The sequence below is a fragment of the Stenella coeruleoalba genome, assembly GCF_951394435.1.
Source record: "Stenella coeruleoalba genome assembly, chromosome: 5".
NCBI classification, from domain to species: Eukaryota; Metazoa; Chordata; class Mammalia; order Artiodactyla; family Delphinidae; genus Stenella; species Stenella coeruleoalba.
The window spans coordinates 118,508,500-118,534,268 of record NC_137150.1 but is presented as its reverse complement, the minus strand read 5'-3'; the positions used below and the strand labels follow the sequence as shown (position 1 = coordinate 118,534,268).

General features: G+C 43.0%; 1 protein-coding gene across 6 annotated transcripts in view; it reads right to left on the bottom strand.

Moving 5' to 3' along the window:
* The window catches only part of CXADR (CXADR cell adhesion molecule), a 53,160-nt gene extending 30,079 nt beyond the window's left edge, over positions 1 to 23,081 (bottom strand). For 3 of the 6 annotated variants that reach the window (XM_079922044.1, XM_079922045.1, XM_079922043.1), the window contains exon 1: positions 22,818 to 23,081. In XM_079922044.1, the coding sequence (XP_079778170.1) occupies positions 22,818 to 22,860 (43 nt within the window). In that variant the 5' untranslated portion in view covers positions 22,861 to 23,081. Of the gene's footprint in view, positions 1 to 14,891; positions 15,308 to 22,817 lie in introns of those variants that run through there. The other 3 variants (XM_079922040.1, XM_079922041.1, XM_079922042.1) reach the window with 2 other exon arrangements.
* Positions 23,082 to 25,769: the final 2,688 nt, after the last annotated feature.

Sequence of the window (25,769 nt, the reverse complement as noted above, 5' to 3'; positions counted from 1 at the left end):
ATAGAGGTTACTATTTTAAATAGAGAAGATGTTCAATTGTGCTGCTTAATTCAGAATACAGAATTCAGGAAACTTACATAAAAATACAGTAACATTCAGGGCTTCCCTGGTGGCGCAGTGGTTGAGGGTCCACCTGCCAATGCTGGGGACACGGGTTCGTACCCCGGTCTGGGGGGATCCCGCATGCCGCGGAGCGGCTGCGCCCGTGAGCCACGGCCGCTGAGCCTGCGTGTCCGGAGCCTGTGCTCCCCAGTGGGAGAGGCCGCAACAGTGAGAGGCCCGCGTACCGCAAAAAAAAAAAAAAAAAAAAATACAGTAACATTCAATAATAATTCATGAGAACAATGTTAAAAAATAAACTGGGAAAATCAGGAAGTGGTATGTTTAAGGGATTGATCATGACAAGTATAATTTTGTTGTGTGTTTGATAACAAATACTACACATCAGATGTCTGGGTTAGCAAGTAAGTCACTGGGATACTTTAAACCCTGTTTTAAATGTTGCAAAAATGCAACTGCCAAGCTATTTAGGCCATTTCCTTGACCCTAAGGCCAATGTGCCAATTTCCTTCTCACCAGGGAGTTGTTTTGGGATTAGCAATGTTTAAAATTCACCTAAATAGGGCTTCCCTGGTGGCGCGGTGGTTGAGAGTCCGCCTGCCTATTCAGGGGACACGGGTTCGTGCCCCGGTCCGGGAAGATCCCACATGCCGCGGAGCGGCTGGGCCCGTGAGCCACGGCCGCTGAGCCTGCGCGTCCGGAGCCTGTGCTCCGCAGCGGGAGAGGCCACAACAGTGAGAGGCCTGCGTACCGCAAAAAAAAAAAAAAAAAAAAAAAAAAAAAAAAAATTCACCTAAATAGTGTTTCTTTCTAGAAAAGAAAAAGAAAAACACTTTAAGTATGTTAACACTAGTTAACTACCCCAACTGGCCTTTAAATATTGCTGGGGAAGAGAAGAAAACACCACAAGGTAGATAGAAATTACACTCTTTGCTGTCTAGGAGTTTTTGTTTAATTCCCACGTGTTACTCAATACAGGATGTTAATATGTACTTAGAGCTAAGAAAATAATACTTACAGTCAGATAATAACAATGAGAAATGACATTAATGAGAAATGACAATGAGTATGACATTAAGTATACTTACTTAATGCTGTTTTTTTCTATGCTGTTTTTTAAAATTCTCAGGTCCCCACCCGCAATGAGAAATCAAAAAGCAAGTGCCCAGGAAATAAACTGAGATGGAAATGAGGAAACCATCATCTTAACCATAAATAGTAACTAACAGTGACTGAGTACCTATTATGTGCCAGGCACGTTTCAAAATATTTTACACATATTAACTCTTTCAAGCCTCATAACGACTGAGAGAGGTACTAATATCATCCCGATTTTACAATGAAGAAACAGAGACAGTGAGAGGTATCTAAGCTACTATGGGAGCAAGATACAAATCTAGGCAGATTGGCTCCCAAGCCACACTCGTCCTGCAAGAAGTCCACCAGTCAACAACCCCAGACATAAGACATTTCCTTTTAAAAGTCACTACAAAGTAATACAGTGAGTAAGTTATTAGACCCCATTGCAATCACCTTGGTGGAAGGAGGGTTCAGGATTTACACTATTCCTCTCCTATACTAGATTTCCAAGAAGACAGCATTTTAGATAGCACAGGGTTCAGGAGTTTGGGTGGACCCTTTTTTTAAACAGAGAAATAAATACCAGACCAGGATCTGTTGTCAAGTTTGTCACAAAAAAGCTCTATCACTTTGGACATGTTGTTTCTCTAGGGCTCAAACATAAATAAACGGTGTTAGTAAATTATCTGTTTCAGATCTAAATATGTCCTACATATGACCATCAATCAAGCAACCAACAAGAAGCCTTCCCTCAACATCCATCCCCTCCCCTCCTTGCACAACTCAAAGGCAGTAGCGACAGTTCTCTGAGTTCACCTCACAGCAAGTGCAGACATTTCTGACATGAGCAGACTGACTTATGCAAGCAGTTCTGCCCACAAATAGCATCGGCTCTGAAGTCGGATCTGCATTCAAATTCAAACTGAGCTTACCAAATGCTTAGCCAGGGCAAGTTTCTAGCCTTTTAAAGTATTAACGTTGGGGCTTCCCTGGTGACTCAGTGGCTGAGAATCCGCCTGCCAATGCGGGAGACACGGGTTTGAGCCCTGGTCTGGGAAGATCCCACATGCCACGGAGCAACTAAGCCCGTGTGCCACAACTACTGAGCCTGCGCTCTTAGAGCCTGCGACCCCCATGCTCCACAATGAGAAGCCACGGCAATGAGAAGCCCGCGCACTGCAAAGAAGAGTAGCCACTGCTCACCACAACTAGAGAAAGCCCACATGAAGCAACGAAGAGCCAATGCCGCCAAATATAAATAATTAATTTTAAAAATAAATAAAGTCTTAACTTTTTTTCTGTAAAATGGGAATTAGTAGTAACAATGCTTACTTCTTTATAGGGATTAAATAAAACAATGCATGTAAAGCTCTTAGAACAGTTCCAGCACAACTTGGTATCATCCTTTCAATAAGCAGTATCCAGGACCCTCTGGCCTTCTGAGATGGCCCACACTCTGTCTGTAGAGTGTGCTTCTCTCTAAATAAATCCACTTCTTACCTGTCACTTTGTCTCTCACTGAATTCTTTCTGCGATGAGACATCAAGAACCTGAGGTTCATTAAGTCCTGAGACCAGATACTGAAACCCCTACCAGGTAGAAGTTGTTAACTGTGTGCTGCATACAAGCAGACCAGTTGGAACCCGGTCGATGATGCTGACTCCCAATTACCTCACTACCAACCAATCAGAAGAATGTCCATGAGCTGACCATGCCCTCCTCTTTGAACCGTTACTATAAAGCTCCTCATTACCTCCTCCAGGTGGGGATACATAGTTTTGAGGGCATTAGTCCGCTGTGGTCCCCTTTGCCTGGCAAAGCAATAAAGCTATTCTTTTCTACTTCACCCCAAAATAAATAAATAAAATAGACAGTATCCAGTATGAAAACTGACTGTCATCTTCCAAGCCTGTCATTCCTACTAGGAAATAAATTCGTGTAGCGTTGGGAAGGTGTCGTTTAATCTTTTATCCCTCACACTAAGCAGAGCCTTTCATATAGGAAGAACTCAAAATCTGTTATATAAATAAAGGACACTGACATGTATCTACTAGGTTTGGCAATCAGAACCTCATTGGTGACCTAGGCCAAATCTGATTTATTGAAGGCTCGGGGTCAGGGGAGGGTGCAATGGGATATTTCTAACTACAGAGGTGGAAATATGTGAGCAGAGACAGGAAATGACTGCTCTTTTGAGGAACACGGCTCCCAAGAGTAGGAGATAGAAGTGTGCCGTGTGGTCAAGGAAAGGCTGTTTCGAAATGAGAAATGTAGAGCATGTTTATAACTCAAGAGGAAAGAGCAAATAGAATGGGAGGTTAAAATACATAGAACAGAACACTCAGAGAGTGAAAGGTCAAGATCCCAGGAGACAACAAGACCTAGAAAACAGGGGATAAGACAACTTTAAATAAGATTCGAGGGAAGGACATTTCCTCTGTAACAAAGGAGGCACAGAGTATTTACTAAGAATAAAAGAGGCAGAAAAAAATGTGGGTAGGGGGTTTTTGGAGACTGGTTCAAGTCTGAACGATGTGAAGAGGAAGGGGAGAAGAATCGAAGGACCACGAGTGGCACGACGAGTCCAACAGAGATGAGCTGATAGCTGATGACGCTGAGCAAAGATATATGGTTTATCATCCCTTTTTTTTCTAGTTTTATATTTATTCGAAATTTTCCATAATAAAAATGTTTGAAAAAGAAAACTACAATGATGTGGCACTACACACCCACCAGAGCAGACAAAATGAGAAAAGGCTATGTTGAGCATGTGCAGCAACTCTCATCTCTATTGATGGGAGTGTCAACTGGTACAATTAACTCTCTCTCTCTCTCTGTGTGTGTGTGTTTATTTCCTTTTTGCTTGTTTTGTTTTTTTTTGTTTTGTTTTTTTTGTTTGTTTATTTTCTTTATTTTTTTGGCTGCGTTGGGTCGTCATTGCTGCATCCAGGCTTTCTCTAGTTGTGGCAAGTGGGGGCTACTCTTCGTTGCGGCGTGCGGGCTTCTCGTTGCGGCGGCTTCTCTTATTGCAGAGGACGCACTCTAGGCGCGTGGGCGCAGTAGTCGCGGCGCACAGGCTTAGTTGCTCCGTGGCATGTGGGATCTTCCCAGACCAGGGCTCGAACCCGTGTCCCCTGCACTGGCAAGCATATTCTTAACCACTGCGCCACCAGGGAAGTCCTACAATTAACTTTTGAAAATGTTTGGCAGCATCAACTAAAACTACACAGATGTATAATCTATAAGACCCCAGAAAGCCAGTCATAGTTAGAGAACTGTATGTACGTGTGCACTAAAACAAATGTCTGAGGATGTCACAGCCGCATTTTTCACAACAGCAGAAAACTGGAGGGAAAAAATGTCATTCAACAGTAGAATGGGTAAATCAACTGTGGTACAGTCACACAATGCAATAACATATAGCAAAGCAAATGAATAAACTAGAGCTACACAATGGGAATAATTGTACAAGCATGATAGGAAGCTTAGGGAGAAAAACTTGTACTGTATAACATTCATATAAAGTGCCAACAATAATCCACGCTGTGAGAAATCAGAAGACAGTGAAGGAAGTGACTGCAGGGGGCATGAGGGGACTTCTGAGTTGCAGGTTATGTAATATACCTTGACCTGAGTGATAACTGTATAGATGGGTCTGCTTTGTAATAATGTTCTAACCTGTGAACTGGTAAATAATGTTTTTTAAACTGAATGCTATTCTATGTATGAATGTCATACTTCAAATAGAAGGTCTATTTTATTTTATTATTTTTTTCTTTTGGCAGTACGCGGGCCTCTCACTGTTGTGGCCTCTCTCGTTGCGGAGCACAGGCTCCGGACGCGCAGGCTCAGCGGCCAAGGCTCACGGGCCCAGCTGCTCCGCGGCACGAGGGATCCTCCCGGACCAGGGCACGAACCCGCGTCCCCTGCATCGGCAGGTGGACTCTCAACCACTGCGCCACCAGGGAAGCCCAGAAGATCTATTTTAAAATGAATTTAAAAAGAACTGAAGGAGTTAAAGGCAGAAAAGTTATTTTTTTTGTTAAAAATATGATGTTCTGGGAATTCCCTGGTGGTCTAGTGGTTAGGACTCGGCACTCCCACTCCGGGATCTGGGTTCAATCCCTGGTCAGGGAACTAAGACCCTGGAAGCTGCGCTGTGCAGCCATAAAGTAAATAAATAAATATATATGTGTGTGTGTGTGTGTGTGTGTGTGTGTATAATATATATATAACGTTCTGATGTTTTATAAATGTAATTGAAAAAAAAAGTCTAGCCAAATGGCTAGCCAAAAAGTCTAGCCAACAGTCTCCCTAATGTATGCAGCTATGCATGTGCACTTTTTCTCCAGATGTGCACCCCAGTCCATGAGCAGAAGCAAAGAAACTGGCCTGTAGCATTGATCCACACCAGGAATGCGAGCTGAAATCTGACTATGGGATGCAGGATTAGTGAAGAAATTCTGGTTTTAAAGTAACTGGAAGACTAGAAGCAGGGTGGAAGTGGGTAAGGGCCTGGAGATCTCAATGACAGCAAGGTGTGAGGATAATTTGACAAAGCTGGGAAATAGTGACAATAGAGTTTAAGATTTCAAAGGAAGAACTAAGTGTAAGGAGAGGACTGACTGCCTAAGTGAAATGCACAGAAAATCACTGTGTTTGAGGGATCAAGGAACTGTGGTGTAGAGATGTTTGAAAAGCAAACCGTAGGACGAAAATCCTAAAATACCAAGATAATGCTATGATGGGGGTGGGGGGGGGTGAGTATGAGGCAGGGCATTTCATGGTCAGTGTGAGGAAGCAACCAGAAGTTTGGCATAAACAGTGGGCTGAAGGGTTGGTACACAAGGTGAAGGGGGGAAATGATCTGCAGAAGCCAGTGGGTCCCCAAGAGAATAATGAGAAAAACATATGGTTTTACATCACATAACACATCTGCTCAAATCAGTACCCTGCTCTGCCTTATTTATTTACTTATTTATTTGTTTCATTTTACTCGAGAATAAGTGTCAGTCTCCCTCCTCCAGATTGAAGTGTGTCAATAGTACTGGAATGGCATCTTCCTCATACCTCCTGAAGCACCTATTACAATGTCTCACCCACTTGTACGGATTATATATTTACCCCCCAAACTTCTTCCACAGGGATTGAGATTTTGTACGAGAAATTTAACATATAACTTAATCAGGACCAGGGAAAGTGTAAATTATAATGTAAAACCAAACGGGGGAGTTAAGAATGTGAGCATACAGATAGATTTTCTGTAAGTATCTGCTGAATTGGATTGTGACCCACCCATTCCCCCCTGCCCCTCACAAACACACAGAAATACTCGGCGCAGGAAAGCATTCAGATTTCATTTCTGATTAAAATTAAGTCTCAACCACAGGGCAGACAGCAGAAGCAAAAAGAACTACAATCCTGCAGGCTGTGGAACGAAATCACAATCACAGAAAGATAGACAAGATGAAAAGGCAGAGGGCTATGTACCAAATGAAGGAACAAGATAAAACCCCAGAAAAACAACTAAAGGAAATGGAGATAGGCAACCTTCCAGAAAAAGACTTCAGAATAATGATAGTGAAGATGATCCAGGACCTCGGAAAAAGAATGGAGGCAAAGATCGAGAAGATGCAAGAAATGATTAACAAAGACCTAGAAGAATTAAAGAACAAACAAACAGAGATGAACAATACAATAACTGAAATGAAAAATACACTAGAAGGAATCAATAGCAGAATAACTGAGACAGAACAACGGATAAGAGACTTGGAAGACAGAACAGTGGAAATCACTGCCGTGGAACAGAATAAAGAAAAAAAGAATGAAATGAAGACAGCATAAGAGACCTCTGGGACAAAATTAAACGCAACAACGTTTGCATTATAGGGGTCCCAGAAGGAGAAGAGAGAGAGAAAGGACCCGAGAAAATAGTTGAAGAGATTATAGTGGAAAACTTCCCTAACATGTGAAAGGAAATAGCCACCAAAGTCCAGGAAGCGCAGAGTCCCAGGCAGCATAAACACAAGGAGAAACACGCCAGGACACACAGTAATCAAACTGACAAAAATTATTGACAAAGAAAAATTATTAAAAGCAACAAGGGAAAAATGACAAATAACATAAAAGGGGACTCCCATAAGGTTAACAGCTGATTTCTCAGAAGAAACTCTACAGCAGAAGGGAGTGGCATGATATATTTAAAGTGATGAAAGGGAAGAACGTACAATCAAGGCTACTCTCCCGGGCAAGGATCTCATTCAGATTCAAGGAGAAAATCAAAAGCTTTACAGACAAGCAAAAACGAGAATTGAGGACCACAAAACCAGCTCTACAACAAATGCTAAAGGAATTTTTATAGGCAGGAAACACAAGAAGGAAAAGACCTACAATAACAAACCCAAAAAAATTAAGAAAATGGTAATAGGAACATACATATCGATAATTACCTTAAATGTGAATAGATTAAATGCTCCAACCAAAAGACACAGGCTCGCTGAATGGATACAAAAACAAGACCCATATATATGCTGTCTACAAGAGACCCACTTCAGACCTAGGGACACATACAGACTGAAAGTGAGGGGATGGAAAAAGATATTCCATGCAAATGGAAATCAAAAGAAAGCTGGAGTAGCAATTCTCATATCAGACAATATAGACTTTAAAATAAAGACTATTACAAGAGACAAAGAAGGACACTAAATAATGATCAAGGGATCAATCCAAGAAGATATAACAATTATACATACATATGCACCCAGCATAGGAGGACCTCAATACATAAGGCAACTGCTAACAGCTATAAAAGAGGAAATTGACAGTAACACAGTAACAGTGGGGGACTTTAACACCTCACTTACACCAATGGACAGATCATCGACAGAAAATTAATAAGGAAACACATGCTTTAAATGACACAATAGACCAGCTAGATTTAATTGACATTTATAGGACATTCCATCCGAAAAGAGCAGACTACACTTTCTTCTGAAGTGCACACAGAACATTCTCGAGGATAGATCACATCTTGGGTCACAAATCAAGCCTTGGTAAATTTAAGAAAACAAATATCAAGCATCTTTTCCGACTACCACACTATGAGATTAAAAATCATTTACAGGGGGCTTCCCTGGTGGTGAAGTGGTTGGGAGTCCGCCTGCCAATGCAGGGGACACGGGCTCGTGCCCCGGTCCGGGAGGGTCGCATGCTGCAGAGCGGCTGGTCCCGTGAGCCATGGCCGCTGAGCCTGCACGACCGGGGCCTGTGCTCCGCGACGGCAGAGACCACGGCAGTGAGAGGCCCACGTACCTCAAAAAAAAAAAAAAAGGGGGGGCTTCCCTGGTGGCGCAGTTGTTGAGAGTCCGCCTGCCGATGCATGGGACACGGGTTCCTGCCCGGGTCCGGGAAGATCCCACATGCTGTGGAGCGGCTGGGCCCGTAAGCCATGGCCGCTGAGCCTGCACTTCTGGAGCCTGTGCTCCGCAACGGGAGAGGCCACAACAGTGAGAGGCCCGCGTACCGCAAAAAAAAAAAAAAAAAAAAATCATTTACCAGGAAAGAACCGTAAAAACCACAAACACATGAAGGCTAAACAATACATTACTAAATAACCAAGAGATCACTGAAGAAATCGAAGAGGAAATCAAAAAATACCTAGAAACAAATGACAATGAAAACAAGATAATCCAAAACCTACGGGATGCAGCAAAAGCAGTTCCAAGACGGAAGTTTATAGCAATACAATCCTACCTCCAGAAACAAGAAAACTCTCAAATAAATAATCTAACCTTACACCTAAAGCAGCTAGAGAAAGAACAAACAAAACCCAAAGTTAGTAGAAGGAAAGAAATCATAATGATCAGAGCAGAAATAAATCAAAGAGAAACAAAGAAAACAATAGCAAAGATCAATAAAACTAAAAGCTGATTCTTTAAGAATATAAACAAAACTGATAAACCTTTAGCCAGACTGATCAAGAAAAAGAGGGAAAGGACTCAAATCAATAAAATTAGAAATGAAAAAGGAGAAGTTACAATGGGCACTACAGAAATACAAAGCATCTTACTACTACAAGCATCTTACTACTACTACAAGCAACTCTATGCCAATAAAATGGACACCTGGAAGAAACAGACAGATTCTTAGAAAGGTATAACCTTCCAAGATTGAACCTGGAAGAAACAGAAAATATGAACAGACCAATCACAAGTAATGAAATTGAAACTGTGATTTAAAATCTTCCAACAAACAAAAGTCCAGGACCACATGGCTTCACAGGCAAATTCTAGCAAACATTTAGAGAGGAGCTAACACCCATCCTTCTCAAACTCTTCCAAAAATTGCAGAGGAAGGAACACTCCCGAACTCATTCTACGAGGCCACCATCACCCTGATACCAAAACCAGACAGAGATGCTACAAAAAAAGACACTTACAGACCAATATCACTGATGAATATAGATGCAAAAATCCTCAACAAAATACTAGCAAACAGAATCCAACAGCACATTAAAAGGTTCATACACCACGATCAAGTGGGATTTATTCCAGGGATGCAAGGACTCTTCAAAATACACAAATCAATGTGATACACCATATTAACAAATTGAAGAAGAAAAACCATATGATATCTCAATAGATGCAGAAAAAGCTTCTGACAAAATTCAACACCCATTTATGATAAAAACTCTCCAGAAAGTGGGCATAGAAGGAACCTAATAAAGGCCATATATATGACAAACCCACAGCAAACATCATTCTCAATGGTGAAAAACTGAAAGCATTTCCTCTAACATTAGGAACAAGACAAGGATGTCCACTCTCACCACTATTAGTCAACATAGTTTTGGAAGTCCTAGCCATGGCAATCAGAGAAGAAAAAGAAATAAAAGGAATACAAATTGGAAAAGAAGAATTAAAACTCACTGTTTGCAGATGACATGATACTATATGTAGAGAACCCTAAAGATGCCACCAGAAAACTACTAGAGCTAATCAATGCATTTCATAAAGTTTCAGGATACAAAATTAATGCACAAAAATCTCTTGCATTCCTATACACTAACAATGAAAGATCAGAAAGAGAAATTAAGGAAACAATCCCATTCACCACTGCAACAAAAAGAATAAAATACCTAGGAATAGGGGCTTCCCTGGTGGCGCAGCAGTTGAGAGCCCGCCTGCCAATGCAGGGGACACGGGTTCGTGCCCCGGTCCGGGAAGATCCCACATGCCGCGGAGCGGCTGGGCCCGTGAGCCATGGCCGCTGAGCCTGCCCGTCCGGAGCCTGTGCTCCGCAACGGGAGAGGCCACAGCAGTGAGAGGCCCACGTACCACAAAAAAAAAAAAAAAAAAAATACCTAGGAATAAACCTACCTAAGGAGGTAAAAGACCTGGCTGGACTCAGAAAACTATAAGACACTGGTGAAAGAAATCAAAGATGACAGAAACAGATGGAGATATACCATGTTCTTGGATTGGAAGATGACTATACTACCCAAAGCAATCAACAGATTCAATGCAATCCCTATCAAATTTCCAATGGCAGTTTTTTACAGAACTAGAACAAAAAAAATCTTAAAATTTATATGGAGACACAAAAGACCCCAAATAGCCTAAGCAGTCTTGAGGGAAAAAAACGGAGCTGGAGGAATCAGACTCCCTGACTTCGGACTATACTACAAAGCTACAGTAATCGACAATATGGTACTGGCACATAAACAGAAACATAGATCAATGGAACAAGATAGAAAGCCCAGAGATAAACCCACGCACCTATGGTAAAGTAATCTATGACAAAGGAGGCAAGGATATACAATGGAGTAAAGACAGTCTGTTCAAAAAGTGGTGCTGGGAAAACTGGACAGCTACATGTAAGAGAATGAAATTAGAACACTCCCCTAACACCACACACAAAAATAAACTCAAAATGGATTAAAGACCTAAATGTAAGGCCAGACACTATAAAACTCTTATAGGAAAACATAGGAAGAACACTCTTTGACATAAATCACAGCAAGATCTTTTTTGACTCACCTCCTTGAGTAATGGAAATAAAAACAAACAAATTGGACCTTTGCACAGGGCTTCCCTGATGGTGCAGTGGTTAAGAATCCGCCTGCGACTGCAGGGGGCATGGGTTCGAGCCCTGGTCCGGGAAGATCCCACATGCCACGGAGCAACTAAGCCCGTGTGCCACAACTATTGAGCCTGTGCTCCTAGAGACCATGAGCCCCATCTACTGAGCCCGTGTGCCACAACTACTGAAGCCCATGCACTTAGAGCCCGTGCTCTGCAATGAGAAGCCACCACAATGAGAAGCCCACGCACCACAACGAAGAGTAGCCCCCACTCACCGCAACTAGAGAAAGCCTGCATGCAGAATGAAGACCCACCACAGCCAAAAATAAATAAATAAATTTATTTTTTAAAAAATATTAAAAAACAAACAACCCAGTCAAAAAATGGGCCAAAGAATACATACAGATGGCCAAGGGGCACATGAAAAGCTGTTCAACATCACTCATTATTAGAGAAATGCAAATCAAAACTACAATGAGGTATCACCTCACACTGGTTAGAACGGCCACCATCAAAAAAATCTACAAACAACAAATGCTGGAGAGGGTGTGGCGAAAAGGGAACCCTCTCACACTGTAGGTGTGAATGTAAATTGATACAGCCACTATGGAGAAAGTATGGAGGTGCTTGAAAAAACTAAAAATAGAATTACCATATGACCCAGCAATCCCACTACTGGGCATATACCCAGAGAAAACCATAATTCAAAAAGACACATGCACCCCAACGTTCATTGCAGCACTATTTACAATAGCCAGGTCATGGAAGCAACCTAAATGCCCATCAACAGATGGAATGGATAAAGATGTGGTAAATATATACAATGGAATATTACTCAGCCATAAAAAGGAACGAAACTGGATCATCTGTAGAGATGTGGATGGTCCTAGAGTCTGTCATACAGAGTGAAGTAAGTCAGAATGGAATTTCTATATTCCATTAACGTGGAATCTAGAAAAATGGTACAGATGAACCAATTTGCAAGGCAGAAATAGAGACATAGATGTAGAGAACACACGTATGGACACCAAGGGGGGAAAGCGGGGTGGGGGGTTGGGGGGGAATGAATTGGGAGGTTGGGATTGACATACATACACTAATATGTATAAAATAGATAACTAATTTAAAAAAATGAAAACCCTTCCATAAATAAATAAATAAAATTAATTCTCAGTGAATTGAGGGGAAAGGAGTAAGCCACATTTCTGTTCAACTCCAGTCTGAAGTTAAGAGGTCTAAGGAAAGAGCAAAGCACACATAATGGAATCCAACTCTTCGCGGGTATCAAAAATGGAATTTTCTTATACAACCTATCTGTTCAAATTAGCATGCAATCATTTCAGCCTTTCTAAATAAAAGTTTTTTTTAAACCTTAAAAAAAAAATTAAGTCTCAGCCTGTTTTCAATCTATGTAGTGTATTATTTTCCCCATGTTCTCTAATACAGAGATGCTAATTTCAGAAGTCTCTGGCAAAACAAATGCAAATAGGGTATTTTGCATTATGGGTAAAGCAGATCCGTTGCCATAGTGAATATTTTCATCACCTTCGTAAAATAACATGTATTGCTTCATTTTAAGAAATCTGCCTTTGCCTCCTTGTTCAAAAACGACCTCAGGCTCTCTTTTCTTCCTTTAATTAACATGAAACAGGAAAAGTGAGTACCTGGCCAAAAAAACAACAACAAAAAAAGCAAAGAAACTGAGGTAAAGTGTCTTATAAAGATGAGATCACAGGAAAAAAAAAGCAAAGAGACATAACAGCAAAACAAGCAAATGTTACCTACGGACGGAAAATACTGAAGTTAATAAAGAAAAGGTTAGTTACAATTTAAAAAAAACCCTGTTGTAAGCATGTCTAACTGTTGTTAAGACTGCCTCAATCTTGGCATGACTTCCTTTCTAATATCCCAAAATAAATTCAAATTTCCTAGCAACCATCACCAGGGACCACTCTATACTTTCAATCTCTCCATAAATGAATTTATTCCCCCCATAGGCAAGCTAAAAATATTATTTTGTCCATATATTTGTTTTTTCTACCTTATACCTAAAATATAGATGCATATAACTACCAAAAAAGGACAGTTGATATAATTTTGTGTGCAACAAATGCTCTGATGTTTACAAGAAACTAAATAACAAGAGACATTATTTAACTTGCTGTCAACGGGAATACTGTGATACAAATAATTATTTTAGATAAAATCTCATGAGAGCAGTTCCAAAGACACTTTCCATTTGACAAAGCTGTTGTGATGGCACACCACACCCATGCTATTTTAGTTAGTGGAATGTTCTGAAACTAAATGTGGTGGAAGGTGACTGGGAACTAAAGCTCCAAGTTCTAGACCTGTGCTGACCAAAAGGGTATCTGCTAGCCACACACAGCTACTGAGCACGTGAAATGTGGCCAGTGCAAACTGAGATGTGCTGTAGGTAAAATACCAGATTTTGAAGGCTTAGTATAAAAAAAAAAAAAATCTTACTGATGTTCAACTTGACTACATATGGAATTAATATTTTGTATATATTGGGTTAAACAAAATATATACAAATTGATTTCACCTTTTCCTTTTCACTTTTAAATGTGACTACCAGAACATTTTAAATGACATATGTTTCTACTAGGACAGCATTGTCTTGGACCAATGCCATAATTTATTGAACTTAAGGCCTTGGCTTTACAACTTGATTCCTTATTTAAAAAAAAAAAAAATGTGTCCTTCCTACCCATAGGCTGTCAGGAGAGTGGATTCAAATGAGATGCATGTGAAACTGTCTTTAAAAACACAGTAAGATCACTTTTCTAGCCCAGAGTTACCAGCTCATTCTAAAAGTATCAGATTTCACAGTCTACAACCAAGTAGGTTAAAGAGACTTCTCAATTCTTACTGTAGAACTATCCAGGGCACAAAACACTTGAAGTTTCTGTCTGGTCCATTAAAGAAAACCCCCATGGGAATAGTCTGGTATTCAAGAGTTCAAAGCACTCTTCACTGGGGAATCTGAGAGACTGAGGAGGGTCAACTAGAGTCACTCTAACAATTCAACAAAGATGTGGCTCAACACGTTTGATTTCACCGTATCTGCATATTCCTTGAGATTCCTTGAGAGCGTTTTTATCTGTGCAGCCAAACCATACTTCCTTTGGAGAAACCTGTAAAACTCACACAGGGACTCCCCTGGTGGCGCAGTGGTTAAGAATCCACCTGCGAATGCAGGGGACATGGGTTCGAGCCCTGGTCTGGGAAGATCCCACATGCCTCGGAGCAACTAAGCCCGTGTGCCACAACTACTGAAGCCCGCGTGCCTAGAGCCCGTGCTCCGCAACAAGAGAAGCCACCGCAATGAGAAGCCTGCGCACCGCAACAAAGAGTAGCCCTGGTGGCGCAGTGCTTGAGAGTCCGCCTGCCGATGCAGGGGACACGGGTTCGTGCCCCGGTCCGGGAAGATCCCACATGCTGCGGAGCGGCTGCGCCCGTGAGCCATGACCGCTGAGCCTGCGCGTCCGGAGCCTGTGCTCCGCAACGGGAGAGGCCACAACAGTGAGAGGCCCACGTACCGCAAAAAAAAAAAGAGTAACCCCGGCTCGCAGCAACTAGAGAAAGCCCGCGTGCAGCAACAAAGACCCAAGGCAGCCATAAATAAATAAATAAATAAATACTCACACAGAACACACAGTTACACGATAGGGAAGTGAAAAAGTAATCATGATTAGTTATGTTGCTTCTTCCAGAAATCTAAAGTTTCATTTCTTAGAAGTAAATGAAACAGCATTCCCATTCCAACCTGTAAAGTATCTTTGAAAGAATGAAAGTGATTTAATAGTCTGTAAAGAAATTTGCATTGTCTCAGTATGTACAAACATTGGTTAACGTGACGATTAATCCTTTTCTCACCAACTATCAAAGGACAAACTGAACCCTGCCATTGATCTCACACCTACCCTAAAAATAGACTGTTACTATCTCCTTCCCTTATCCTACCTTCCCTTTGTCAACAGAGCAGGCAATAACCTTTTCTTCTACCAGCACCCTGCCAATTAAAATCAACCGTAAATACTGCTGAGTCAAGCTAAGGCCTTTAAGGCTTAAACTTTAATTGGCTAGCTCATTATTAGAAACCAGAAAGGGTGAGTCAATGAGGGGAGGGAAAGCCTACAGAAAAGACCAGTGGGAAAGCACAAAAGAGGTAAATGTTCCTTTAAGTCACCATTTTGCCACTGAATACAGAAACATTTTCAACTTCCTTCCCATTTTCTTTTACCTGGAGACAGTAATGGATTCAACAAAGTGAACAAATTACAAAGAATATCAATAAATGAGCCCCAAGAGATCACCAAACCATAAACTACCAGCTTCCTGTACAGACCACTTCACTGTGCCAAGGTGAAGTTCTCCCATCCCCCTCACACTCCACCATTTGTAATTTCAGCCCCACTGAAGAAATTAAGTAGAAAATAAAGGAGCCAGGGCCATAAAAGGTTACTGCTCTTTACTTCCACTTAGCATCATATTCTTAATAGAAACCAACCTAATTCCAAAACCAATCTAACAATTATTCTAGAACATTAGGTTTGTTTTCTTTAAAAAATCCAAGGAAGGCACTTCCTTGATGATCCAGTGGCTAAGGCTCTGAGCTCCCAATGCAGCGGGCCTGGGTTCCGTCCCTGGCCGGGGAACTAGATCCCGCATGTGCACCGCAACTAAAGATCCCACGTGCCACAACTTAGACTGGCGCAGCTGAAATACATACATAAATAAAAATAAAAATGCTACGTAGATGACAGTAAGATAAAGCCATAAGCTCATTTCAGTTAGATAATTTTTAATTATTTTCCAGGTTACCTTAATAATTAATTGAATAATTTTAAAATTATTTTAACGTTCACATCCATTACTTGCTGCCCACCAAATGAAGCAAATCAAAAGCTCCCAGTCTCAATTCTTGCCTTTACTTAGTTACACCTGATAATGATTTGAGTACGATAGAGGAAAGGCAGAAACGAAGGGAGAGGGGAGAACAGGCTGCAAGCAGGGGATTAAAATGAGACTGGAGTGGTAACATAAATTCACCCCAATACTGAACGCATGGCAGGGCTGACACACACAGAGCTGGCCTGTGCAGGACACCGGGCCCAGCCCTGCTCCCCTCTTCAATGATATACCTATTCTTAATCTCCAAATACTCTTTCCCTTCCAGGTCTTTTCTCAAGCCAACAAACAGAAATTCCTGCCTAGTACATCTTTCCCCATTTATTTCCTCACTCAATGAAAAACCAATTATGAAGCTACTTCAACCATCTTAAGAGATGGTGGTATACACTGAGGTACGCTGTATCCCTCCAGGAGTGGCTGGAGGGATACAAGTGACTTAGAAACTGGGTGTAAGCTGGGGAGAGAATACGAAAAGTCAAGTAAGGTATGCAGATTTTTGCCTGGGCATTTTGGTGGCTGAAAATGCCATTTAATGCGAGAGAGAACAGTGGTTTGGAGACAGGTTCAACTGGTGGTACCTGTGGGAAGTCTAAGCAGAGCTGTCAAGTGAGTGGTTTGACATTATGGGCAAAGCTTTGGGAGAGTGAGACAGGAAACAGACTGGAGGCTGTGAGGACATAAATGGTAACTGAAGCCAGAAACTGACATTTAAGTAGAGGGAGGAAAGTGGGCTCACAAAGGAGAATGAGGAACAGCTCAAGGAGGAAAGAGATTAGTCAATAGAGCCATTCTCGCTAAGAGGTTTAAGAGGTTGAAGGTGTGACATGTCCACTGGATGCAGCCACAGCGGCCACTGCAGTTTCACAGGAGTAGAGTGGGGTGAAAATCAGATTGCAAAGGGTGGAAGAATTGATGGATATGAAGGAAAATAATGGAGTCAACAAATCCACTCCTTCAAGAAATCCGGTGGAGAAAAGGAGAGACAGGCAGTGCTGAAAGAGGGATATAAGGGTTGAAGCCATGTCCGGAGGGATATTTAAGTTTTTTTAAAGTTGATGGGATCCCTACATAAGAGATGGGATGAGACAGTGACATCCCCTGGGAAGCCAAAGGGTTCAGAGTCCCGGAATGAGTGTAAAGAGGAATACACTGTTTTAAAGAAGAATGATCATGTGAGCAAGGTTCTATGTCTGGGAGGTTGGGAAGTGAAGAGTTCTAGATAAACAATGAAGACCTACTGTATAGCACGGGGAACTGTATTCGGTACCTTGTAATAACCTATAATGTAAAAGGATCTGAGAAAGTGTGTGTGTGCGTATACACACACACACACACACACACTGAATCACTTTGCTGTACACCTGAAACATTGTTAATCAACTAAACTTCAATAAACACACACACACACACACACACAGAAGTTAGAGTTCTTATCTTCTGGCTTCTACCTTCTCCCATGGAGTCTGCTCCTGTCCCCTGGAATGAAGGCCATACGTGCAACATGCACTAAACCAGCTGCAAGTGCAAAGTAATCTCTTATTCTCTACGTACCTGATGCCCTCTCCTCAATCTCTTAAAATCTAGCTTTACTCTCAGTACAGGTACTGTCCTCCCTCTGGATTCGATCACTTCCAAAATGTTCTCAATAATCTCCTAATGTAAGACCCACTGGCCTCATTTCTTCGTCAGTTTCTGGGACACCCTCATCCTCTAGTTCCCCTGCACTCTCCATCACTCCTTACTGTCCCCGGTTCCTCACCTCCTGATTACTTATTAGATGTTGATGTTCCCCAGTATCACATTTCACCTTCTTTTCTAGTCCTACCTGCTTTTCCTGGTTAGCCAGACACAGATGCCACCTATCAGCAGTGATGCTCAATTCTGTATCACCCATCTTTGCCTCTCTCCTGAGATCCAGTCCTTTGCTTAAGTCTTCCTACTGGGTATTTTTCACTTCCATTCCCCTCAAGCACCACAAATACAACTTGTCCAAAGCTCACTGTCATCTCCCTAAAACTTGCTTCTCCTTTCTTTACTCCCTATAGATTAGTGACATGATCATTCACTCAAGCCAGAAATCTTACTGGCTCCCTCCAACTTTTTCTTGCCACTCATTCAATCAACCAGATACCAGGTTCCTCTGCATCTCCCTCAGAACAATTTTCAGATGAAACAGGAAGCCCAGCACCACTCTGCTGTATTTCAACAGGGACCGCTTGTGTCCAGGTCATCCCAGATGGATTAATGCGTTAGATCTATTGGTCCTACCTGCCTCCAGAACTGCTGCAGAGTTCTACACAATTCAAGAGAATAAATCTCAGTGTATAACCTCACTTCTTTAACACCTCCACAAGCTTCTCAGTGCCAGTCTTGGGGGATCGTCTCCTAAGCTCTCGGCACAGTCTCTGGGTCTCTGTCCACTCAAAGTGTACTCAGCAGTGACATGATGTGGAACCTGTTAAAATGTAAACTCTCAAGCTCCACCCCACATGCCCTCATAATGACTCAGGTGCACATCAGAAAGAGAAGTGTTAGTTAGATGCCTTATACGCACTGAACCCAAGGCACATTATACCCTTTCAGATCTCCATCTGCTGGGAACGTTCCACCAAACCTTTTGCACCTTGCAAACGCCTGCACTATTGTAGGGGCATGTAACACAGCCATAGTATACAGCAGGCCATAGATATTTGAACGACTGGATCGTTTAATCAGTTAATTAATGGTAAGTTCAGTTGAGGACCTACAGAGTCTGAGGTACTCAAGTGCATTCAGATGGGATGCTGAATGTTAGGCAGCTGGAAATAGTGGCCCAGAATTCAAAGGAGAGGTGAGTTGGCAACATTTTTAAGTCACTAGCAACAATTCTGAGTGTACAGTGATGGACAGATGAAGTCACCCAGGTTTAAGATGAAGACTGAGAAGAGGGCTATGGGGTTAAATCATGGGGGAGGCTGGCATTTAAGGGACCTATTGAAGAAGGTAGTGAAGGGCAGGTTAATAGGTGTCAAGGAGCTCTAAAGAAATAAATGGATTTGGCACGTGGTTATTGATACCTTTGGCAACTGAAGCAGGTGAGTGAGACAGAATAATGAGGTCAGAGATAAAGCAGAGGCTTAACTTCTAACAATGGAATGAAGTAAGGCTAGTGGAATGATCACTAGTGGAGGACCATCTTTATTGGATGAGAAGGGAAAGAGATATAACTGATGAGAGCCATATCATATACATAGGCCTATTGGCAAAGAGGCTGAAAACGTTCAACTGTGCAACATTTGCTGAACACTTGCTGTCTGCCAGGTGCCACAAGCTAACACCGGGACTGTAACAATGAACAGCAGCACAGGTAATGCCCCTGCCCTCTGACCTAGTGCAATGAGATATATTGGGTAATTTTATGGAAACCCCCACAACAGATAGGGTAACGAGCCAATGTTGGGTGGCTTGCCTTGGAGAAGGGCAACTTTTGCCCTGGTGGTGGTATAATGACAGGAATGTATTAAGAGAGAGGCATATGGAGGGGATAAAGTTCACATCTAATAATCTTCATTTTTTCAAGTAAAGGAAAAAACACCAGATAAAGCAAAACAATAAACATTTCCCACTATATCAACTGATATAGTGGGATTCCGTTCTTGACACAAGCAGCAACTGAAGCACAGAGAACAGGGTCCTGCTGCCACTGCATGGCTAACAAGTGGTTTGGAGACCAGAATCACTGGCCAGTACTTTGCTTTCACTCATATTGACACTGTGAAAAGCAGAGCAGCACCCCAAACTTTAACACTGTCCTCCCTAGGTGACAATGATGCTGCTGGGTCATGGGCCATTTAAGCTTACAACACCAGGCTAAGCCCTGGATCCTCGTGCTCGCAGAGAGACTGAAAATATTCAACTAAGATCAAGAAATTAAAAGGCTAATAATAAAAGCCTTCAGTACTTGGCACAGGGTCAAACCAACAGCAGGTTCTTAATAAATGACAGTAACCAGTGATACAAATTTAAGATGTCGATTAGAGGTAATCAAAGAGGAAAGTGGCAGCATAGTGATAAGAGCAGGGATTCAGAAGGAAATTTGTGACCTTGGCGAGTAAAGTTATACAACCACTTCATGCCTCAGTTTCTCCACTTGTACAGTAGGGATCATTATAATACATATATATCCTCTAGGGCTGCAAGGTACATTAAATGAGTGTATGTAAAGCCCTTAGAACAGTGCCTGGCATTTAATAACTGAGTAATCAGGGACATCCCTGTTGGCGCAGTGGTTAAGAATCCGCCTGCCAATGCAGGGGACACAGGTTCGAGCCTTGGTCCAGGAAGATCCCATATGCCGTGGAGCAACTAAGCCCGTGCGCCACAACTACTGAGCCTGCACTCTAGGGCCCGTGTGCCACAACAACTGAGCCCGCGTGCCTAGAGCCCGTGCCCCGCAACAAGAGAAGCCACCGCAACGAAGAGTAGCCCCTGCTCGCCACAACTAGAGAAAGCCCGCGCGCAGCAACGAGGACCCAACGCAGCCAAAAATAAATATATTTTTTAAAAAATAACTGCATAATCAAGGCTTTATTTTTACTTCTACTGCTACTGCTCTACCACTACTGACACTACTATTACTAGCGGTACGACTTGCTACTAGGTAGGCGATAAAAACGCATCAAAAAATGTTCCATCAGCAACCAGAGTACAACACAAAACTCTACAACCCACATAAAGACAGCTCTAGAGGAAGATCTACTAATAGCACTGCAATTTCTTCCTCTAGAGACAGCTCTAGAGGAAGATCTACTAATAGCACTGCAATTTTTAATATGTCAGCCTCCACCTTGTTTTGCCAATTGTAGAATCCTATAATGTTACCACCCAAACTGAGTTCATGGCAATAAATTTCTAAGATGTCAAGAAGTATCTGAAGAAATACCCAAAGCCATACATCAATTACAGTTTTTGAGTTGTTTCCTAAGCTGGAAAATTGAAGTAAAATAGTTTAGTTGAAGCCAACAGTCCTTTAAAGAGATGTTCACTGTACCATAGTGTACAGTTTATGAGCAGAATGACTCTATATGTATCAAAATATCCTAGGATGAGATTGTGCCTACCAAAGTGAGGCATCCAGAAAAAAATGAAATCCAGACAATTATCCTGATATCCCTGGGGGTGGGGGTGGGGAGGAATCCTCTATATGGTTTACGTTCTTCCACTTCTCTGCTCTAGATATAGGCTAAAACATTTTTTTCCATAGAGATCACAATGTTCTCAACTTCTACTTCAGTTTAGTACTTGACCAAAACAAGGTGTAACGTTATCATGTAAAATGGTTACTGACTTAGCTTTTCTGGAAGCTTTACTTTGGAAATTTCAGCCATGTCTAAATGATATGTATTAAAAAGGTGGAGGTAATGCTATAGACTCATATCGAAGATTAGATTTGTTAACAGAATGTTGATCCCATGAGTAATGCTCACAGCTGGGGCATCCAACAATGGAATTAACATTTCAACAGGAAGCAGAGAGCCATCCCAACAGAAAGGGCCACTCGATCCAGCTCTAGAGCGCTTAAAAAAATTATCCTTCCGGAGGCTACACAAAGTGTGCCTCCTAGGGTCCCACCGATGGATTTTTTTGTTGTTGTGGTTGGTTTAATGAATCCTTTGGTTCTAAAATGCTTACTTTGACAAGACAATATCAGTTGGTTAAAGCACGGACATGGCAACAAATCAGTTTTTTAAAGATATCGAACGATTATGCCTTATATCCACGCAGTTTTAAATGCCCTTTTACCCCTCCCGAGAAAGGCGCAGTCGAACATGTATTACTTGGCGAATCCTTTCGAAATTCCCTGTACAAGTCATCATCAAAATGAATCAAAACATTATAAACTCAAAACCAAGGTTACTAATTTCTCCTTTGCACTTTGCCCCGCGACTGCAGAAATCAATACTGCATTTTTGCAGGAATCTACTTCTGATTTTCCACGGTCCACTTCGTCGAGTTACCGTCTAGTTAACAGCACGTGCCTGGGCTCGCCTCTTCCATGAGACCAAGAATGCCCAGCCTACAGTTCGTTCAGCGCCTCTTTCCTAGAGGTAGGTTGGACGATCTGAGGCACTGAAAAGCTCAGTGTCCATTTAATCATGGCGTTTGTAATTCGGTCTCCTGGCTTGGACTGCTCGACACCTGAAAACTCGCCGCCCAAGGCTTTTGAAACCGGGTAACCCCGATGGAAACGACACCGCGGCTAACAAGGGAAAGGGCAAGAGCAAATAAAGCAAAGCCCGCACCCGCGGCAAAGAATAGTCTGGGAGAGACGCCAGGCGCAGCCGGCACGCCGCGCCCACCCACCCGCGCCCGGGGAGCCCTCTCCACCTCCGCCCAACATCCCGGGGCTCGGTCCCCCACTCCAACGCACCCCCGGTACCCCACGGCCCCGCAGGGCTCCCCTCCCAGCGGCCCCACCCACCTTCGGGGCTCGCGCGCCCGGTCCGGCGAAATCACCCCGGTGCAATTCCGCGCGCACCTCCACCACTGCCGCAGCGCCCCCAAATCGCGCCCGCCCCCTCCCCCAAGCCTCATTGTTCCCGGGTGGCCGCAGGCAGCGAGCGCCCCAGGGTTGGCCAGGCAATAAAGACCCGAGGGACCGATCTGTCCCCCACTCACCCGCGACTCCGCACAGGAGCACGAAGCGCAGCAGAAGCGCCATGGTGGCGGCCCAGTTGCGGGCGACGACTGCAGGTAGGCGGCTCTTACCCGGGGTCTCAGTCACCCGGCTCCCCGCGCGTTCCCGACCCGCTGGCTGCGGCGGCACCTCGCAGCCCGGTCCCACCCCGCCCTCGCTCGGCAGGTGAAACACGTCACTTCCGGTAGTAGCGAAGCCCCGCGGCGCGCGCCGTCCCTCCCAGGCGCGTGGGGTTGCTATGGCAACCGGGAGCCCCCCGGCGGGCTGCCCTAGGACCCACGCGAGTAAGGAACTCCTGCCAGCGGAGCTCGGGCGTTGACGTGCGCCGGCAGCCACTCGCCCCAAGCCTGAACTCTGATCCCCCCCTCCCAATGCCTTCAGTTAAATTGGGTTTGTGCACGTGGGTCGGGCCAGCCCCTCTCCCCAGACGACTGAAACGGCTATCGCGCCCTGGCTTAAAGGCAAGGCACGGGACAAAACTCGCCCACCTGCGCCCGGACCCTGAAACGCAACTAAAGCAGTCAGCCCCTCCTGCACTTACCCCACCCTCCCCTCAGGGTAGTAGGGGTGGGAGCCTCCAGCCACGCCTCCTATCTCTGGATGTTTGCTGCTGCGGCGGGCTCTTCCACCTAAGGCCCTAGAGGAAGACAAGTGGGCAGCCCTGGCATTTGCTCCCCTCTCGTAGAGTCCTTTCAGGCTGATGTAGAAGAAGGCTAGAGAAGGCTTTTCCCCATCTCCAGTAGTGACTAAGCTAATTTAGGAAATACCCGGATTGGGCGTCCTCCCTTGTGTTTAAACGTTATTCCAGCTCTGAAATTGGCCAACAAGGACCAGTGAGGTTGAAAAGCGGGTCTCAGTAGGGACGGTTAAAGGCTTGGGGCGGGGGGCGGGCGCGGGCGGTAGCTGGGAGACCAGGGGATTAGAGATCTTGAATCTCGCAGAATCTCCCGGTCAGCCCTGCAATGTCGCTTCTGCCTCCTGGTGCCCTCCATTACTTGTTCTTCGTTGGTCTTTCCAGATAACGTTTATTTATATCTGCTGAGAGACTTTGGTGTCTTAGTGAGGAGAGAAGCAGTATTGTGCAGTGGGTAAATTCTTGGGCTCTGAAATGGGGTAGTAACTGGGCAAGTAACTTAGAAACAGCACCTACTCCAAGGGTAGCTATGAAAATTAGAGACAATGCACAAAAGTATGCTTGGCACCGTGCCTGGCACATAGTAAGTGGTCAGTAAAGTGGAAGCTAATAAAAAATAATATTGGAAAATTCTTGTTATTTATTGAACTAGCAAAGAAAGTAAACCAGTTATCGGGAAGACCAAAATTGCCCAACTGCAATTTAGGCAGGTGATTTGCAACCCGGGTTGCACATTAAAATTATCTGGAGAACTTTTGTAAAATACAAATACCTGAACCCCTACTCCAGCGATCCTGATTTAACTTGTCTTCAGCGGGATCCTGGCTGATCTAAGGAGAGTCCAGAGTAACTGTTAGGGATTTCCTATTAGTTGAGGAAACAGGAATTCTACTGGATATAATTGAAGGTATAAAATATTTGGAACTTGAGATTTTACATACCACATTATATTTTATGAGATTAGAAGAGATTAAGTATTAAAGTTCATATCTATTTCAGACTGTTTATGAGGACTCTTCTAGTATTAATCACTTCCGAGCAGCACACATTTTGTTATCAGGTTGCTACCTGAGTGTCTCCTTCAGTAGAAGGCCACCACCCTCAGGGGTCATCTCAGGGGTCATCTAGAGGAAATCTTTAGCAATTACCCAAAAGGATTTTCATCTTAATCCTTTTCCTTCTGGTACTTTGTTTTACACTCCTTACATTTTGCCTCCTTCTGTGGTAGGCATTTTCATACCTATCAATCACTTCTCTTACCCTGAATATACCTAGAAGGCCAAAAGGCACATTATTCATCTTTTTTACTCTTGGGAGCACAGCCCATAGTAGGTTCTCTAGTATTTGTTGAACTGAATATATTTAATTCATATATTAATAAAGTGTCTGTAAATATCTGTATAATAACTCACAAATCATTACATCTTAATATAGCTTTTTAGCAAGTAAAGGTAAATTTCACAAAATTAATGTTTTCTACTTCTTTAGATTACTGAACACAGATTTTTCAAATGTTATCTCTAAGATTTAAGTAACTTTGAAAGGAGCAGTTTATCTTATTTAGTGAACTATTTTTCTTTTACATATTACATTAAAACTGGGGGAAAAGTTATTTGAATTGAAGTCATCTTTAGACTTTGGCTTATGAGTACCTTATTTCATATAAACAGTAGCTGAAATTATGCAGTAGTCTGAAACTTCTTAATGACACCTTAAATAGTCTTTGTTGTTGTCGTCAGCTTGGAAATTATGTCTCCTGGAATCTGTAATGAGATAATCTCATTAATTCTGGAATGTACAAATTATGGCTTGTTTAGTATCCTCAAACCAAGGTAACAAATAGCACGCAACCATTAAATAAATTGCCCTTTCTTAGGGACCAAGCACTCCAAGACAAGTATTGGTTGGAAAGGAAAGGTTGCTTTATTCAGGAGGCCAGCAACCTGGGGAGAAGGTGGACCCCCAGGTGGAGTTATTCAAGAACGAACTCCAAAGACTCTGCTCGACCATGAAAGTTTTAAAGGGAAAAAGGGGGAGTTAATTGCAGTTAATCATTTGGGGAAGGTGTCAGAGTCTTTGTTATCTTCCACTGTGTGCAGATTTTCTTCTGATTGGTTAGTGATGAGGTGACAGTTTGGTACTCCAGGACTCTTGTGCTCAGCCTGGAGTTACCTTCCTCCGCCTGGGTGGGGGGCCTTAGTTCCTGCAGAAGAACTCAAAGGTATTGTTATGTATATTCCTTGAGGAGGAACCAGGATCCTGCTTTATTGCTGTGCTGTTGTTACTTGATTGCTCTTCT